Source organism: Schistocerca nitens, chromosome 1 (assembly GCF_023898315.1).
Source record: "Schistocerca nitens isolate TAMUIC-IGC-003100 chromosome 1, iqSchNite1.1, whole genome shotgun sequence".
Lineage (NCBI taxonomy): Eukaryota > Metazoa > Arthropoda > Insecta > Orthoptera > Acrididae > Schistocerca > Schistocerca nitens.
The window spans coordinates 418,662,832-418,682,511 of record NC_064614.1 but is presented as its reverse complement, the minus strand read 5'-3'; the positions used below and the strand labels follow the sequence as shown (position 1 = coordinate 418,682,511).

At 38.7% G+C, this 19,680-nt stretch overlaps 1 protein-coding gene across 1 annotated transcript in view; it reads right to left on the bottom strand.

The window, feature by feature from the left end:
• Window positions 1–19,680, bottom strand: part of LOC126250116 (clustered mitochondria protein homolog) — a 355,920-nt gene that overhangs the window by 53,913 nt on the left and 282,327 nt on the right. Inside the window, exons 7-10 of the mRNA XM_049951533.1 lie at window positions 16,006–16,142; window positions 11,171–11,365; window positions 8,358–8,570; window positions 5,138–5,312 (exon numbers count right to left, since the gene is read on the bottom strand). Of these exons, the coding sequence (XP_049807490.1) occupies window positions 5,138–5,312; window positions 8,358–8,570; window positions 11,171–11,365; window positions 16,006–16,142 (720 nt within the window). The remainder of the gene's footprint in view (window positions 1–5,137; window positions 5,313–8,357; window positions 8,571–11,170; window positions 11,366–16,005; window positions 16,143–19,680) is intronic.

Here is a 19,680-nt window from a genome sequence, read left to right as displayed (position 1 = left end):
GCAGAGGAGGCTGAGAGGGGAGCAGACAAGAGTGGGATTTCATTTAGCCTTCCACTACTTTTCATCGAACAGTAAGCTATTTCAATATAGTGTGTACGAGACATGATAGTAGAAAAGAAGAATATGTTTTAGAAGCTTCTGTTAATCTGATGTCACAAGATCTGTGCAAAATACATCATGTTTTATCCTATGGAGGTATCTACTAATTGACCAGTGAGGTGTAGATACATGTAACGCGGTTATATTAGAGTTAAATCCATTTGGTGATTGCATGTTTGTATTGGTATGTTATTCTGTTCAGTACCTGGGATGGAACACATACTTTTGTCTGATAGTTCTGAATAACAATTGTAAATTTTAGACAATGTATGGGATTATCAAAAAATGAAATAAATAGGATTATGAGTAGATATAGAGAACTGATTGTCTGAAGGCAACTGGATGGAGAATTATTATTGTGTTCTAAGTGAGGGCTTATCTGCATGTTGTAATGAATTGATGCCTGTATAAAGGGATGCCCTCCTCTAACATCACCTTTCTTTAGCAGAAGTTATCGATACCAAAAATACTTTCTATCTTTTAAACAGGTTAATATTATCTCAGCTGTTTAACTAAAAGAATGTCATATGATTCTGTAAACAATTTCAGACTAAAATGTGTAAAAGAAATTATTTTTATTACTTTACTACATTCGATATGTATTAACTCTGTACACACAGTTAAAATTACTTTTGTTTTGGAAACATTTGATATTATGAAATATCTGGCATACTTAAAATTCCTATTATTAATTGCACAATCTAATGCTAATTATTAAATTTATTTCTAGATTCATTTATAAAATAATGACATAACTTTGTGAAGATTCATCTTTTGTCAAAAAAGTTTGTAAACTCTTGTTTTGTAAACTCTTTGGAATATTGTTAGTACTGCAGAATGAGAAATAGTGGGTATGCCTCTGATGTGATCGGACATGTTTTTAATTTTGGCAATAACAACGTAATTTTATGGAAGTGGAAATTGTAAAGACAGGGTGATAAAGAAGAATGTGATATCATAATACAGAAAACAAAACAGTAATTACACAGCAGGCTTACTTAATAGTTATCATGTCATCTGGAACCTACAAAGTCAAAAATTTCAGCCTCAAGAATCTACCCCTAGACGTGATGAACTGCAGCCAACTATGAGAAAATGAACATAAGAAAAAAAAAATTATTTGTACATCTTACTCCTCTCGCAGCTTATTAAAAGAAGTAAAATATTATGAAGAAGAGATGTGGGGGAGGGCAACACTACACCTGTCAATGAAGAATACATCTTGAAGAGATACTTAGCAAAGACAAATATTGCAGACGTATGTCCTGGGGGGAAAAAATAAGAGGAATGGCTTTGACAATGTTCATTTGCCAAGAACAACTGTTATTCAATCAATGCAATGGATGGAAGTCATGGCTGACAGAAAAGTTTGGCAATCTAATTCCCAAAAGGAATAACCACCAGTTCTATATCCACATCACTACTCTACAATTCACACTGAAATGTGTGGCAGATGATTCACAGAACTACATTCAGAGTATTTCTCTATCATTCCACACTCTAATAGCATATGGGAAACGTGAGCATCTACATCTTTCCATGATAGTTCTGCCTCCTCTTAATGCATTATGATAGTCATTTCTCCCTATGTACATGGAATTACACAAAACGTTACAGCATTTGGAGGAAAAAGATGGTTACAATGTACTCCAAACTGCCAATAAAGCTTTTAAGAGATTTGGGCTTAAGATACATTTTGATTATCTTGCAATTGTACTGACAGTGTCCCTGCAATAGTTCGTGATTCAGTACAATAGTCCATGAAAATGCAACAGAAGTAGAGATACAATCAGAAAATTCAACGGTTTTTCATTATGCACAAAATGTGTGTGCAACAGAGCGAATATTTTAAATTCACAAGTATTATGAAATTTGTAGTTAAATTCAATGTTATGAAGTTATGTGCACATAATCACTGGCAATTTAAGTGGTATTTGGTATAACTAATTTCAGATCACTAAGATGTGCCTTCTTAATGAAAAGTGAGGTGGTAGTGAGGATGTTAAAACAGATATTATCTTTGAATCAAATTCTCAGATTTTATTGACATAAAAGTAAATACAAATAAATCTAGTTAAATTCTGTAGCAATCACTAAATATTTCAGTGAACTACACCTTAAACTGCAGCAATAAGAGCAGCTGGTTCACGAAATGTATGGACACAAAAAAAATTCATAACAAACTAAGTTTGTTGGAAAGAAATCCTTAACACACAACTTCAAAGTGTAAAATGTGTTTAACAGCATTTCCTGATCAGCTTGTCAACATGCTGATTCTGTTTTACTTTGTCATATTACTGGACAAAATGAAATTTAAATGTAGTTTATAACTATTAACACCTGTTTGATAATATCAAGTCTTTTTACCATTTTCAACTGAATTACATTAGTCTCAGTTTGCCTGAGACAGACTGATTGCTTTTATCAGTTGGAGGCTGTAGAGAAGAAAAAACACTCTACATGGTTACTATTGTTCAATTTTCAAGACTAACGGTGTCTATTTCCACCAACATAAAACTCAATCTCATTTAAAGATCTTGCTCATTGCATTAATATAGGTCTGTGTAACAAACTTATGCCTTGTCCAAGTACAACAGAAACAAGAATGCAGAAAAATCTTAACACAATCACCTGCCGATACAGATTAACAAGCCTTCCACTATCTCACAAAACAGGGAGGTTAGCCAGGCCAGGATCAAATACACACAGCACATTAATGTCCTTTTGTCTGGTGCACTGGCCAGCTTAAGCTCTCCAACTCAGAAAATATGATGCGCTAATAATCAACATAAATGCTAGGAAAGAGACACTGATGATTGGTGATAAATTTTGGTGTGTAGCAAAAAATCCAGTTATAGCACTTTGGAATATAATTATCAATAACCTATACTGGGTACTCCATGCTTATTATTACAAACTTCTAAATGTTGTGGAAGAGGTTTGCATAGGAACCTCAGTCCAGAAATTGTCTATTTTCATATTAAAAGAAAACAAAACTCACTTATATTCTTAAATTTAATGGTACTATTGAGGTTTCTGATACACCTGTCACATTCGGTACGCTGCCACATTGCATGCTAACATGCTTGTTTAGAAGGTGTTTCACTGATTAAGTTGTAAGTTGCCATTCAGTTGCTAATGAAAGCAGTTCAGTACTGTAGTTAGTAAGCCTGAATACATTATCAGAATACAATGAGATTTTAATTTACAGTAAAGCATAAAATAATCAGATAGAAGTTCACTCTCCATAAAAAATGTTGTCTGTATTGCTTTAGACAATCTTTTACAATTTTTTGCCAAAGTAGAACAACTATCTGAAGCAACTGAAGGGAGCATGTATTTGAGTACCTTAAGACTGGCCATTGTGGGACTTCATGAGCAGTGTTTTTCACAAGGCCTGTTCAATCCGAGAAAGATCCAGTTGCAGAGATTATAGATGCAGAATAAATAATGCACCATGTACCATATACCCGCACCCTTAGCTGAGTTTACTAATGAATACTTGTAGAATGCCATTTGGTTCTGAAGTTTGAATCCTGGTAGTGGATGAAATTTTCATAAGCAATATTTGGCCAGCTAGATGAAGATGTGCCACAGCTTTCGATTAAATCTGTCACTGTATCTGCCATTTTCTCTCACTTTTACTCTGTGGAGTAATAAACTAATCACAGAATTTCATTTCAAAAGCCAAGTAGATTTTTCACACTATACTTGGAGAATGTAACACTAAGACTATGTACAGGCATTTATTGTTGGTTCAGTTACATTGATCTATGACTTAAGTGTGTGCCAAGTTTCACATTCATCATATTTTGAATTATAAATTTTCCCGTAAGTGAAAGGAAGACGAGGATGATGACGAGGATGATGAATACTGGTTCATGGAGCGCTCAACTGCGCAGTAATTAGCACCCTTAGAAAAGTCTCAATTTTTATGCAATCCAATCTAGCCTGTCATGAATAATGACGATGATGATGATGATTATTATGAAATGATGATAACACAAACATCCAGTCTCTGGGCAGAGGAAATCCCCAACCTAGCCGGCATAAGTGAAAGGGGGGGGAGGGAGGGGGGGGGGAGAAGGAGGAGGAGGAGTGTTTGATGCACAAGAAAAACGCAACTTTCATGGCATTTTCATTTTTCACACATTACAGAACAAGACAAACTGATCAGCCAGAACATCATGACCACCGACCTACTATCAATATAAATCCATCAAGGCAATAGCAGCATTACCTAGTGTGGAATGACTGCTAGTCAGACACATGTACAGCGCATGTAGTATTGGTGACTGTACTGTCCATGTGTAGCAAGCTGTCCATGTGTAGAATGGGGAAAGTGGGTGATCTGAGTCTGAGTGATTGAGTGAGGGCAGACTGCTGTGGGATGGAGACAAGATGGCAGTGGCTGCATTATGCTCTGGAGAACATTCACATGGATATCCACGAGTGCAGTGGAGCCCAAGCAAGGGATCACGACAGCCAAGTGGTATTGTACACTGGTTGCAGACCATGTACACCCGTTCATGGTAATGTGTTTCCAGATGGCAATGGCATTTTTCAACAAGATAACGCACCATGTCACAAGGCCAGGTGTGTCATGGAGTAGTTCGAGGAACACAGTGGTGAGTTTAATTCATGTTGTAGCCCCCCCCCCCCCCAACTTGCTACATCTGAACCCGATTGAGTTTATCTCGCATGTAATTGCATGTGGCATTAGAGCTCATTGCCTCCCCCCTGGAAATTACAGAAATGGGTAACTTTGTGTGCAGATGTGGTGGCAACTCCCTCCAGTGACCTACCAAGGCCTCATTGCTTCCATTCCATGACACGTCTCCGCTGTTATCCATGCCACAGGTAAACGTACCAGCTATTAGATAGGTTGTCATAATATTCTGGCTGATCAGTGTACACTAACATTTAACTGTTACATGAACCTTTTGCAATCTAATGTATAATTAATTATTGCATAAGATACGTTATAGCCAGTCAGATGAAACCAGAACAAATGAAGGGACATGCAATTTAGACTCACATTTGAGGAAGTTTACATCGGGAGGAAATGTTCGAAGGAGATCGAGAATGTAGTGACGTCCATCGTTGCCCACAATTCCTTTGCATTCCACTGAAGAGCACAGCTCTATTTCCTCATGCTTGTCATTGTATACTTTATGTGGCAGGATCTTCAATTGCTGTCCAGCCTTGTTTAGCTGTGAAATAAAAATACCAAATGATAGTAACAGAATACAGTAATATAAATGGACAACTAAGTCTTCAAGTCTCAATACAACTCTCCCTCTAATGAAAGAGCAACTTTGATTTCTTGTATTATATGTGCATTTGCATTGCAGGTGCCTCTAAAATAACATTAATTTGAATAGGAAAAATTAAATAGAAAGTTATTTATATGATAGTAAAGAAGGGTTTAATAATAGTCTGAATGACACTGTTGGCCACAAAATACCAGTAAACAAATTAGATGTTCTACATATAAAATGAATAGCTAATGATTGGTTGAAATCATACCTAGAAAATCCAGTGAAAAATGTAGAGAGAGCACTTCAGATTATGCTAAATTTTTTTGTTGAAAGAAGTTTCTCAGGGTATTATATGAGAAGCAGTTATTTTCTTAATATATATCAGTAACTCTCAAGAAAATATAAGACATGAAGAAAAAATTCTCTTTGTCAATCACTGCAGTGTGGAGTCACTGATGAAACAGCAGAATTCTTAAAGAGATAGCAAATGAAATCCTGAATTATGTGTGGGCAGTATGTAATAAATTAACATTGAACATAAAGAAAACAAATTACATATACTTCAGCTTACAGTGGAAAAGTTACTCTTGCCACATTAAACATGAACAGAAGTCTACATACTGTGTAGCAATATTTTTAGAGCTGAATATTTATCATCAGTTGACATCGAACGAAAACACGAAGATACTGGCAAAGAGAATGTCATCTGTGTGTTATGCTGGTGAAGGTACTATCATTAGTGTGGAAAAACCAGAGCCTTGTGGTGAGATACAATTACTATGTACACTCAGCTTTTAGCTATGAGATTCTTTTGTGACCAAATAAACAAAAATATATCTAAAGACAAAGATTCTGTAACTTACAAGACGAAAGTGTTGGTACGTTGATAGAGACAAAAAACACACAAACACACACACAAATTTCAAGCTTTCGCAACCCACGGTTGCTTCATCAGGAAAGAGGGAAGGAGAGGGATAGACGAAAGGATGTGGGTTTTAAGGGAGACGGTATGGAGTCATTCCAATCCCGGGAGTGGAAAGACTTACCTTGGGGGGAAAAAGGGACAGGTACACACACACACACACACACACACACACACACACACACACACACACACACACACACACACACACACATGTAAAGGCAAAGAGTTTGGGCAGAGATGTCAGTCGAGGCGGAAGTGCAGAGGCAAAGATGTTATTGAATGACAGGTGAGGTATGAGCGGCGGCAACTTGAAATTAGTGGAGGTTGAGGCCTGGTGGGTAACGGGAAGAGAGGATATATTGAAGGGCAAGTTCCCATCTCCAGAGTTCTGATAGGTTGGTGTCAGTGGGAAGTATCCAGATAACCCAGACGGTGTAACACTGTGCCAAGATGTGCTGGCCGTGCACCAAGGCATGTTTAGCCACAGGGTGATCCTCATTACCAACAAACACTGTCTGCCTGTGTCCGTTCATGCGAATGGACAGTTTGTTGCTGGTCATTCCCACATAGAAAGCTTCACAGTGTAGGCAGGTCAGTTGGTAAATCACGTGGGTGCTTTCACACGTGGCTCTGCCTTTGATCGTGTACACCTTTCGGGTTACAGGACTGGAGTAGGTGGTGGTGGTGGTGGTGGTGGTGGTGGTGGTGGTGGTGGTGGTGGGAGGGTGCATGGGACAGGTTGTACACCGGAGGCGTTTACAAGGGTAGGAGCCAGAGGGTAGGGAAAGTGGTTTGGGGATTTCATAGGGATGAACCAAGAGGTTATGAAGGTTAGGTGGACGGCGGAAAGACACTCTTGGCGGAGTGTGGAGGATTTCACGAAGGATGGATCTCATTTCAGAGCAGGATTTGAGAAAGTCATATCCCTGCTGGAGAGCCACATTCAGAGTCTGATCCAGTCCCGGAAAGTATCCTGTCACAAGTGGGGCACTTTTGGGGTTCTTCTGTGGGAGGTTCTGGGTTTGGAGGGGATGAGGAAGTGGCTCCGGTTATTTGCTTTTGTATCAGTTCAGGAGGGTAAATGCAGGATGCGAAAGCTTTGTGCCACAGGGGGGGGGGGGGGGGGGGGGGGTGCAAGCTGTTAATTGATGCTACTATCGGGACATGTTGTGATGCCTGCGAAAAAATGTGAGAGGGAAATGGCCTGAAATGTGGTGAGAGAATTCATGGCTCTTTTATCACTATAATACAGCCGCACATCCATCCCTGTTGGTGTGTGACTATTGCACAAAAAATGAAGTCATTGCACTGCCTCATCCTACAGACCTGGCCTCTGCAGACTTTATTTTATTTTCAATATTGACAACCCCGTTGAAAGGACAAAGATTTGCAATGACAGACAAGATAAAAGACCTGCAGATTGTACTTTGCGGGATCCAGCAAGTGGCATACCGAAACTGCTTACAGAAGGGAAAACAGCGTCGAAGTGATGTATCAATTGTGGAGGACAGAATTCTGAAGGAGACCATGCAAAATAAGTAAAAGGTAGACAAAGAAAAATTTTGTGGCCAAAGTTCTGGAATTTTTTGAACAGACCTCATATACCGTGGTTGTAGCCCACGAATAATGGTGCCGAGCATGGGCGTTCATAGTAGATTATCCAGGGTGGGACAAGAGTCTAAAATTTTCATTATTTATTTTTTATCTACATGAGTAGGTCAGTTTCTAAACGTGTCATACCATAAAAGCTACGCTTCAGTGTTCCAAAAACTTCTTGTATTCCAGGAAAGTGATGGTTATCCACTCACTCCTAGAAATGCATGAGAATTATGCAATTAATAAAAACTATTATCCAGGACGGGTCATCTCGGCAATGAGTAGCAATCTCTCCTTTTCATAATGTTGTTGATATTCCTTTCTGGAGTTTCCATTGTTATAGTAATTCAATGAATTCTAAGAGAGTGCATGTGATGTGGACCAGTAATGTATCAGCCACAAAGTAATAAATGTATAAAAATGCAACCACTGTAGTATGTAACATGTTTTTTAAATATAATTTTTGTCATACTTACCATTTCAAGATATTTAGGATGAGAGATTACTGTCTTTCCAAAATCTATAGAGCCATATACAACTGACTGCTCTTGCTCACGCTCCAGAATACCTGGAATGATGGACTGAGCTGTCACCCTGTAGCCGCGATAGTCAATCACCACTGTTCCCAATGTGTATAAGCCAGGAAGGTCTACAGCACTGTAGACCCTGACGCCTTGCAAGTCATTTCGCTAAAAAGTAATTGTAAATTTTGTATCAACTGAACATATTTCCTGAAATGAATAGATGCTAAGGAAAATTAATATATGCTAATGTGATATTATAAATAACACATCAAATTGAGAGTGGCAATCTCAGTTTCATTCCTGTTTGATGGGCAGGAATGGGAGACTCACTTTTTCTTTAAAATATTGTATATTCTAGATTAAGAGCTTACGAAAAGTAGAGAAAGAAAAGTTGTAAATTCAGGAATTAGATTTTTAATTCTACAGTAATTTTTAATAAATCCGATACAACCTTGTATAGCTTGCACAAAGTAAATTGGCCCCTGCATACAAACACACTTTCATACAGAATGCTGGGAGATTCCACCTTCGTTTGAAAGGGGCAAGTGCCCTCAGTTGACTGACACCTGCTGACCTGAACACTTTGAATGTTCTCATTGGTTTCTCTTTACTTCTTAGCCTGGCACCATAGAGTACATCCAACATAGACGTGGGGAAAGTTCTTCATACTCGGGCACACGTTATTATATAAAATTCCATTAAATTAAGGTCATCAGATGCAGAGGAAGAAATAAAAAGATCTCATTATAAGGAGTACTTGACAGGATTGCAGCAACTACTACCTATTCCAAACACACAATAAAGAGAGGAGGGGGGAACATAGCTACAAGTTCTTCCTAAGGACTCACCACTCCAGGAAAAGACACTGAAGAAGAAGAAGAAAATTTTATATTTACATAATATTCACAAACCAGTTGTCAGGGGATGGACACATACCATCCATGCAGTACCCTTTATATTATATTGTCAGACTTGTGATAAACAACATTGTTGGCTACTGTAATGTGGCAGAATTGGTATACACACACTGAATCTATTGATACCATATCACTTTGGGTCAACCAGAGCTTGTAATATATCACACAGTGTTTTTACTAGTGACAAATGCCTTTCAGCTTTATTTACCTGCTAGCATTTTCCCCGCAGTTTTGCCCACATATGTATTTGACACATAGATTGAAAACAACATCCCCTTCCCTGCCACCCCCCCCCCCCCATCTGTGTGTGTGTGTGTGTGTGTGTGTGTGTGTGTGTGTGTGTGTGTGTGACCCCTGCAACACAGTTCAGTAAAGCAGACCGGTACTACTCCCACAACATGCCTGTCATGCTGAACAGGTTACACATCAAGAGCTTGAAAATCACTTATGTGCTCCTGATGCACAGGTTGCCGTGCAAAGCAAGTCAATTCTATGATAACACAGCACACCTGTCATGCAGGACAGTCTACATCTCCATTTCTTGGCTCTGACATGTAGGCTGCCCTGCAAAGCAGGTTGTTATGACAGGTTATACTGGTCCCATACAACCTGCCTGTTGTTCAGGGCAGCCTATTTGCAAAGGGTTGGAAAAAATATGGTATTGTGCATATCTCCAGTGCTATTGGAGCTAGTAGATTATAAACCACACAGTGCTGATGCTTGTGAGATCTGTTGTTTCTGTGCCAAATTTAGTTGAAATCCATCTAGGGGAGCTCCTGGAGAAACACACACACACAGACAGACAGACAGAGAGAGAGAGAGAGAGAGAGAGAGAGAGAGAGAGAGAGAGAGCTTTATAATAGTTGCATTTGTTAAAGTCATAATGCTAACACTCTTGTTAACTGGCATTTAAGTAATTTTGAATTGAACGGTTTATACATTCATGACTTCACCAGACTGCAAAACATTTTGCCACTGTCAGTACATAAATGATTCCAGTATTTAGACATCGTTAACGTGTGAAGTTAAAGTTCTTGTTCCATAGAATCATTTCACGAGTCATTATAGAAAACATGTGAGTAACAGACCTTCACCTCTTTTACCATGCAATGGCACATTCATAAGGGAAACCGCACCACCACTATTCTCTCTACCTTGCAGTCTATGCAGGAGCAAGCCAAGTTAATTTGTGCACATTCTACCAATAACCACATTCACGCACTACAAAAATGTTTCATTACACATTAAAAATACATTAATTATACCTGACTTATTTAAAATGTCTAGAGTCCCTTTGAACTACTGAATAAAACAGTAAACATCAAATGTTTCTTTATATAAAGTGATACATGATTTATATTTTGTTCATGGTATTCAAATGATCTGTATAATCTGTTTAATAAAGTCTTTATCTATATCTCTCTTTCTGCAGCGTGGACCTCCAACAGCTCTAATACTACAACATAGTGCAATAGCACTATGTATGAACTCCTTTTTAATGACAATTAGAAGAAAAAGTATATCAACAATTTTATCAAAATTGCCATTTTAGTTTGTTATCAAAGATGCTTTCTATGCATCAACGAAGTAGAAAGATCACATTATTAGACAGCACAACATATTTACTTGTGACCACAGTCATAAATGTGTACACTAAATTGTTTATGAAAACAAAGTCATAGCTTACACAGAAATTTTTCAGATTAGTGGTGTAAAATATAATTATGTGTTACAAACCATCACTGTTATTTTCAGTTTGTAAAACAAATTTCCTATTAAATATTACATTTGGATAAATTTCTTGTGCAAGAATGGAAAAAGGCAACTTTAACCAAACATCAGACCTACCGGTGCAACAAAGGCTGCAGCATCTCCTCCTAATTCCTTATAGTGATCTCTGACATCAAATCCAAGTGAGAAGAATATATTGTTCCATATAAACATCTGCATTTTTGCTTCTTCACCAGGATTGATGGCCATTACGTTGCCATCTATAACAGCCATAGCCCCTCGAGTTGCAGCTGCGACAAAGTCACTGTGAACCTGAAACCATAGACCACTGTTCCATTATCTCTCTCCTGTCTCAATATAACATGTACTTCTAACGAAATATCAGCTGTCGGATAGTAAGTACTTTCCTTTGTTAACTCATTTGCATGTATACCTCTGCATTTGGATACATTCCAATAAAAATTCTTTCAACAAACCACACTACAACCAAAGTTAGGGAAAACTTTCCTGTTAGGCACCGCTTCCTGCATGAGCAGAGCTTTAACAAATGCTAACTTCTGCATCTAGCATCTTCCTAGAGCCAACTGACACATAGAAAACGTGTAGAAAGACTCTTAATTTGGCTTTTTTAGGTACCAATCATGCTCAATGAGTGGGGGTCCTCAAGAAAATTTTGTTGGGAACCCCTGGTCTAGTGCATCTGCCAACAGGGCAATCCCATGGCCAATCCGAGCACATAGTGCCAAGTTTCCATAGTTTAAAAATTGTGTGTTGTCAACCTACATAACATTAGTAATTTTGGTTCCTACTGGCATCAGCTATCCAGAGTTAAATTTTGTGAGAATTTTTGTCCACCCTGTATATTAGCAAACAGAATCTGGGATCAAGTCATTTAGGAAGTAAAGAAAGGCCTTGAGGAAATTGCTGCCATTAGCAAATATACACTCCTGGAAATTGAAATAAGAACACCGTGAATTCATTGTCCCAGGAAGGGGAAACTTTATTGACACATTCCTGGGGTCAGATACATTACATGATCACACTGACAGAACCACAGGCACATAGACACAGGCAACAGAGCATGCATAATGTCGGCACTAGTACAGTGTATATCCACCTTTCGCAGCAATGCAGGCTGCTATTCTCCCATGGAGACGATCGTAGAGATGCTGGATGTAGTCCTGTGGAACGGCTTGCCATGCCATTTCCACCTGGCGCCTCAGTTGGACCAGCGTTCGTGCTGGACGTGCAGACCGCGTGAGACGACGCTTCATCCAGTCCCAAACATGCTCAATGGGGGACAGATCCGGAGATCTTGCTGGCCAGGGTAGTTGACTTACACCTTCTAGAGCACGTTGGGTGGCACGGGATACATGCGGACGTGCATTGTCCTGTTGGAACAGCAAGTTCCCTTGCCGGTCTAGGAATGGTAGAACGATGGGTTCGATGACGGTTTGGATGTACCGTGCACTATTCAGTGTCCCCTCGACGATCAACAGTGGTGTACGGCCAGTGTAGGAGATCGCTCCCCACACCATGATGCCGGGTGTTGGCCCTGTGTGCCTCGGTCGTATGCAGTCCTGATTGTGGCGCTCACCTGCACGGTGCCAAACACGCATACGACCATCATTGGCACCAAGGCAGAAGCGACTCTCATCGCTGAAGACGACACGTCTCCATTCGTCCCTCCATTCACGCCTGTCGCGACACCACTGGAGGCGGGCTGCACGATGTTGGGGCGTGAGCGGAAGACGGCCTAACGGTGTGCGGGACCGTAGCCCAGCTTCATGGAGACGGTTGCGAATGGTCCTCGCCGATACCCCAGGAGCAACAGTGTCCCTAATTTGCTGGGAAGTGGCGGTGCGGTCCCCTACGGCACTGCGTAGGATCCTACGGTCTTGGCGTGCATCCGTGCGTCGCTGCGGTCCGGTCCCAGGTCGACGGGCACGTGCACCTTCCGCCGACCACTGGCGACAACATCGATGTACTGTGGAGACCTTACGCCCCATGTGTTGAGCAATTCGGCGGTACGTCCACCCGGCCTCCCGCATGCCCACTATACGCCCTCGCTCAAAGTCCGTCAACTGCACATACGGTTCACGTCCACGCTGTCGCGGCATGCTACCAGTGTTAAAGACTGCGATGGAGCTCCGTATGCCACGGCAAACTGGCTGACACTGACGGCGGCGGTGCACAAACGCTGCGCAGCTAGCGCCATTCGACGGCCAACACCGCGGTTCCTGGTGTGTCCGCTGTGCCGTGCGTGTGATCATTGCTTGTACAGCCCTCTCGCAGTGTCCGGAGCAAGTATGGTGGGTCTGACACACCGGTGTCAATGTGTTCTTTTTTCCATTTCCAGGAGTGAATTATGTGGATTTTGCAAACAAACAAGTTCAACTTTTTGAAGTAAGTGATTGCCAATAATTTGGAGTTATTTACTATGGATGGTCACCTACTTCAAAAGTAAGACTGTGCCACATATTTCTCTAGTAACATTTACATACTCTTTGTTTTATGATCGATACTTTGAAACTCCTAATATTGCATCATCAGCATGTACATAGGTCATATCCACATGAAACTAGATGAGAAACATGTAGTCTGAAGTTCGTGGTGGCAAACCGTAAGCCTTAGGAGCAATGGCAACTACTTATTCATCACACATATTGGTGTCAACTTTTTGAAGAAAGTTATATTACTAGGAAGCAACCATGTGAATTCTCACAGTGAAAATTCAGATTTTCCTAGCATTTCAGCAATTTAGTCTCACTGTGAGCCACATTGATGAAAATATTAATACCACATAAAAATAAGGTAATTAATTGATCTTCAGCTGCCTAGTCTCTCTCTGACAATTCAGTACATGCCAGACCTACCAACGAACAGTAATCCCTACAGTTTGATGACAGTTGTCTTCTTTTCCACACCTGCTGCAACTTCAGTCCTGTCACTGGGAAGACAACCCTCGTCAAAGTAATACACAGAACTGTAACCTTGCTACCTATATCATTACATATGCAACAACTATTCCTCTTTATGTCTTAATGACCAGAAGGTTTAGATACAGTTCCACATGCAGACCATGTGTTCACAGTACATAAAACCATTTAATAATGTTCCTCATTGTATTTGTTAAAGACATCGAAATGAAAAATATTCACTCAGCTTTGAACCTAGATCAAAGTTTTTTTTTTTTCATATCGTGTATTTAAACTTTATGTCACATCTATACAACAAAAGCTTCATTTCATTGACAAATACCTTACAGATAACTCAACTAAATTGAACTGAATGCTCACACCTACTTAATTACAGAACATTAAAGAAACAGTTTCATCTTAATAATTCTGGAAATGAATGTCCTGGTTGGAAAATACTGATGAAAATTATTTACAGAAGAATGGAGAAACTGGCAGGTTAACTCTGGAAAAATTAGTTTGGGTTCCAGAGAAATACAAGCACATGAGAGATCCTATAACTTATCTTAGAAGCAAGGTTGAAGGACAGCGAATCAACATTTACTGTTTACAGCATCTGTAGATTTAGAGAACACTTTTGACAATGTCAAGTTGAATACATCCTTTGAAATTCTGAAGATAGCAGGGACGAAAGACAGGGTGCAAATGTTATCTACAACTTGTGCAAAAGTCAGATTTAAGTTATTCAACCATCATTCAATCTGTGCATGGAACACATTATGAAGGAAACCAAGGAGAAATTCAGAGAGGTAATCAAATTTCAGGTGGCAGAAATAAAAACTTGCTAAGAGCATTTTAATTCTGTCAGAGACTTGGAAGAGTAGTGGACAGAAATGTGTTGGTGGGGGAGATAGTCTTCAAAGTTGTACAGGGAGATTGTGGCTAGGTTGTCAGTGAGTAGGTTCAAATAGACATAGGTTGCAGTAATTACGCAGAGTTTAAGAGGCTGTCACAGGGTAGGCTAGTGTGAAGAGCTGCATCAAACTAATGTTTGGAATGACCACAACAAAACACACCCTTTCTCGAAAGGGAACAAACAATGGAATGGCCAGTATTGAACAACAACAATATTACGAAAAGGATAGATTGTTACTCACCATATAGAGGAGACATTGAGTCCCTGACAGGTACGACGAAAAGAGTGCTACTCTTTTAAGCTTTCAACCGAAAGGCCTCGTCCTGAATTAGAAAATGTTCACACTAGTGTGTGTGTGTGTGTGTGTGTGTGTGTGTGTGTGTGTGTGTGTGTGCGCGCTCTAAATTCAGAAGAAGTCCTGTTGGTTGAAAGCTTAAGCGAACAGCTGTCTTTTCATTGTGCCTGTCTGCAACTCAAAATCTCATCTATACGGAGAACAGTAATCTATCCTTTTCACATTATTGTCACCATCTCTTAATATCAAATCAGAACACAAGAAGATCTTAACTACATTTTATTTGTATACAGAGAGGGGAAACCATTTCTCCTCAGCTTGCCTCCCCTCTCAGAATTCAGAAGCAGAAAACATGAGGGACAACACAAATCATGGGTGGAATGAGGCCATCATTTTGGATTGAAGGAGCTTTTAATGTCTCCAACGATGGCATTTGAAATTTCAAAAGCAAACATAAAAAAAAGGAAAGGCTAGACAGCAATTAATTCACTTGTAGTGAACACTGATTTGCACATCAGTTTTATTTCAATCTATAGAGAAAATTTATGTACCACTAAATTACAGATATTCTTTCACTGTTGTTGCAATAACAAACAGAAAAAAAATGAATAAAACTACTGTAGCGATAAAGAGAAATTGGGAAGTACAATCATATCACTTTAAAACCTTGGAAAATGTATGTACATTTTTAATGTTTTTTAGTTATAAAGTACTATAACATGCAACTTATAATTTTTTTGAAACAAAATTTCTTTCTCAAAATTACTTGTTTCTTAATAAATCTTGCTATTTTTCAGTACACACACTTCCTGAATTTTCTTGCCTTGAATATGGCCCGTTCTCTTAGCAGCCTCTCTGGCAGATTTTTTCTAGGCAATTCCCTCGTAGTCTGTAACTCCTCATTCCAGTCTCTTGTCTGCCCAGGAATATGTTCCTCATATCCCAGCTTTGATGAAAATGCTGTCAGTCAAAAGCAGAGAATTACATAAGGAACAGCATTAGTTCTTCATAACACGTTTTAATTATCACTATGTCATTTGTGCTAAAAAAACTAATTGCAAACAAAATCTTAATATTAATTTCCAGAAAGAAATTGAACATCCATCACTAGACTATAAAAATAAATGGGCGTAAAGCAAATTTTTACATTCGCAAGCATAAGGATTCTTTTTTTTAAAAATGTAAGAAGTCTGCTTTTTCCTTGCATGAATAGTTTTAACAGAAAGGTAAAAATTTCTATTTTTTGAAAATTACAAACAAAATCAAAATCGTCTTGCCACTGTAAATATTGGACACCAAGAAATAAAATAATTTACTTCCTGCATTAAGGTGTTCAACACAGCAGGCTATTGGACAGGATGTATTAACTATATGGTACACAAAATTTTGAGTCACGTTCCCGATACCAAATCAAAGAAGAAACTGCCATATAAATAATTTATAATGCTTCATTTTCAAGTTGTTATTGAAAGAACATTCTAGGCGATACTGTCAATAGAAGTTGATTGGGAGATGATGATACAACAGCAAAGATTTGTTTTTATATTTATGGTATGAGCACATTGGTGGCTAGTCAGTCTCCAATTTTAGATTTGGTCCTCCATGCACAATTAACAGACAATGTCTCCAGAGGTTTTACTGGAATCATCATTCCAGGTATTCCACAGAATGCAGACTGGCCTCTGACAGCATTAGTTACACGGTCAGATTCACACTGATTGATATTTACCAAATGAATGGGTGAGTAAATGAGGATCAGTTACCAATTCCATGGCCTGCAAGTTTACTCTGCTGAGACTGAAATGCAATGGATACACTGCAGGGACTACTGAAGTATGCAAGGAAATGAGTGAAACTACTAAGTATATCTTGAGAGTGTTAAATGTGTATGAACCAAGAAGCAAATCGTGGCTGAAGGTAAAAAGGTACCTTTTGAACATTTTCTGTGTGTTCCAATTAGTTGTGATATTGTAAATAATTCATTTTAATAGAAAATGCTCTTGTATAATGTACTTAAGTCCAAATCGAACAATGCAGCATATTGGGTGGACATATTACTGCACAATATTCTTCCTTATTTGATGCGAGGAACCTGACCCAAAATTTATCCAAGTATTTTTTTTATATTCCCTGTATAGGCAACTTTAGAACTCACTCTACTGTATATTATAAATAACCCACTCTTCTATCGCAGTATCTAAAAAGATAATGACTGCAACAACATATAAATCTGCAATATTTCTGAACTGAGAGTTTAGTGTGGGAGTAATGACTCTAGTATTTCTATGGAAGATATTCAGAAGAGGCTGTAGGATATTCCTGTATTCACCCAGGAATTTTCTAAACAACTTTCTGCAAGACCACTACATGGACTAAGGAAACTGCAACTATTGATACAGCATTTTTTGTACATGCTTCATGTCACCCATTAATCCACAATGATACACTTTCCACCATCCTAAAGTGCCTTCCACTAAGCGCTGTCAATTTTGTTTATGTATTTAGAATGATTCCTTCACTGAAGTGTAGTCTGCACTGCTGTGAAAGTTCTTGACAGACTGAAATGTGGACCCATACTCTTGCCTTCTGCAAGCAAGGCACTTACCAACCTGCCATCTATCCCTGCCACTCTTATTTTGTCATAATTCTTCATAAGCTCTCCCACATACCTTTCTTGGGAGAAAGGATATTGCCAGAAATCTCCCATCCTTAGACTGGAGTTTGTTTCTAAACTGGAATGAATAATATGGCATTTTTCTAATATTTATGTCCCTACCTCTTTCCCTCTCCTAGGATCAGAATGCCACATGTAGGTGTGTAACAGCTAATTAAAGACAGCAACTTGTGAGATTCCAACCATCACATGGTCAGATTAACAGCAATGACTAATGTCTAATAGGACACCTGTTTTCAAGCGGTATGCTAAACTGAGAAAACTGATATTGCTTCGAAATCCAAGTTTCCAAAAAAGAAGAGATTAAAACTAAATAATAATAATAATAATAATAATTACTGGAAAATAAACTTGAATGTTTTAATTATCAAGAAGTTATTTAAAACAATGTTCTTAATTTGTATTTATATGACAATAGCCCAAATATTCTGATAGTGAAGAAAGTCATACTAGAGGCATATATGATGTAGATGCAAGACTATGGCATCCACATCCATCTGTATGGTCTCGGCAGTTTCATTGCACAGCTAGAAGTAGCATAACTGGTCCATTTGTGCATGTGGGGTAGTGGTGAATACTCCAATGTGTGTGTGTGTGTGTGTGTGTGTGTGTGTGTGTGTGTGTGTGTGTGTGTACACTGTTATAGTTGGACTGTTACAATCAAGGGTTTGCCAGGCATTTGGGAATGTGGAGCTAGGTTCTGCATTACAAAATTTAAAAAGGTATACCAACAAGCAAAGTGGTTCATTATCTTTTTTTATTAAAATAAGAAAATTATAATAATAACAGTGTGTACCAGGTTAACTGGTGAAGTAGTTATTTCTAAATCAACTACATCAAACTGGAATAGAGGACAAACTGATAAATATGTAGTTCTGTTGATTATTTCATGTTCACATTTGCTGAAAATTTGTTGTACAAGATAATTATTGTTGAACCGAATAGGTTTATGGATCAGATAATGTAACTGCAACAGCTAGTATTATCAAAGCAGCTGATTGGGCTATTCAACTAAACAAATGAACCACTTTCAGATATCTTTCACTAATTGTTGATTATTTCACTTCCATCCTATTTGAGTTATACTATCCAGAGTCAACTTCAATGAGTGTTTCCTCAATATATCCAGTAACAAAATTGAAAACTGATGTCTTGACAAATAGCACATATTGCTGGAATAATATTTGGGGATAGAAAACAAAGGATCAAATAAGTAAGACGGGCAGGCCTAGTAGAAATCCTTGGGTAATACAAGAGATAAGAAATGAGAATATATTATAAAAGGGCAGAAAATGAAGCAGGAGAGCACAGATAGAAAACCAGTCCTACACATAGAAGGTAAAGCTGAAAGGTGGAAGGTGGAAGGAGTACACAGGGTGTCTATACAAGGGAGATGTACTTTAGGGTGCTATTATAGAAATTGAAGAGGAAACAGATTATGATAAGATGGGAGATATGACACTGCAAGAAGAATTTGACAGAAGAAGACTGAAATACCTAAGTCAAAACAAGGCCCTGGGAGTATATAATTTCCTGTTAGAACTACTGATAGCCTTGGGAGAGCCAGCCATGACAAAACTCTTCCACCTGGTGATCAAAATGTATGAAACAAGCATAATAACCTCAGACTTCAAACAGAATATAATAATTTCAGTTCCAAAGAAAGCAGGTGCTGGAAGGTGTGAATGTTACCAAACTGTTAGTTTAATAAGTCATGGTTGCACAATAGTAACACAATTTCTGTACAGAAGAATGGAGAAACTGGCAGGAGCCAACCTCTGGGAAGATCAGTTTGGGTTCTGGAGAAATGTAGGAATATGAGAG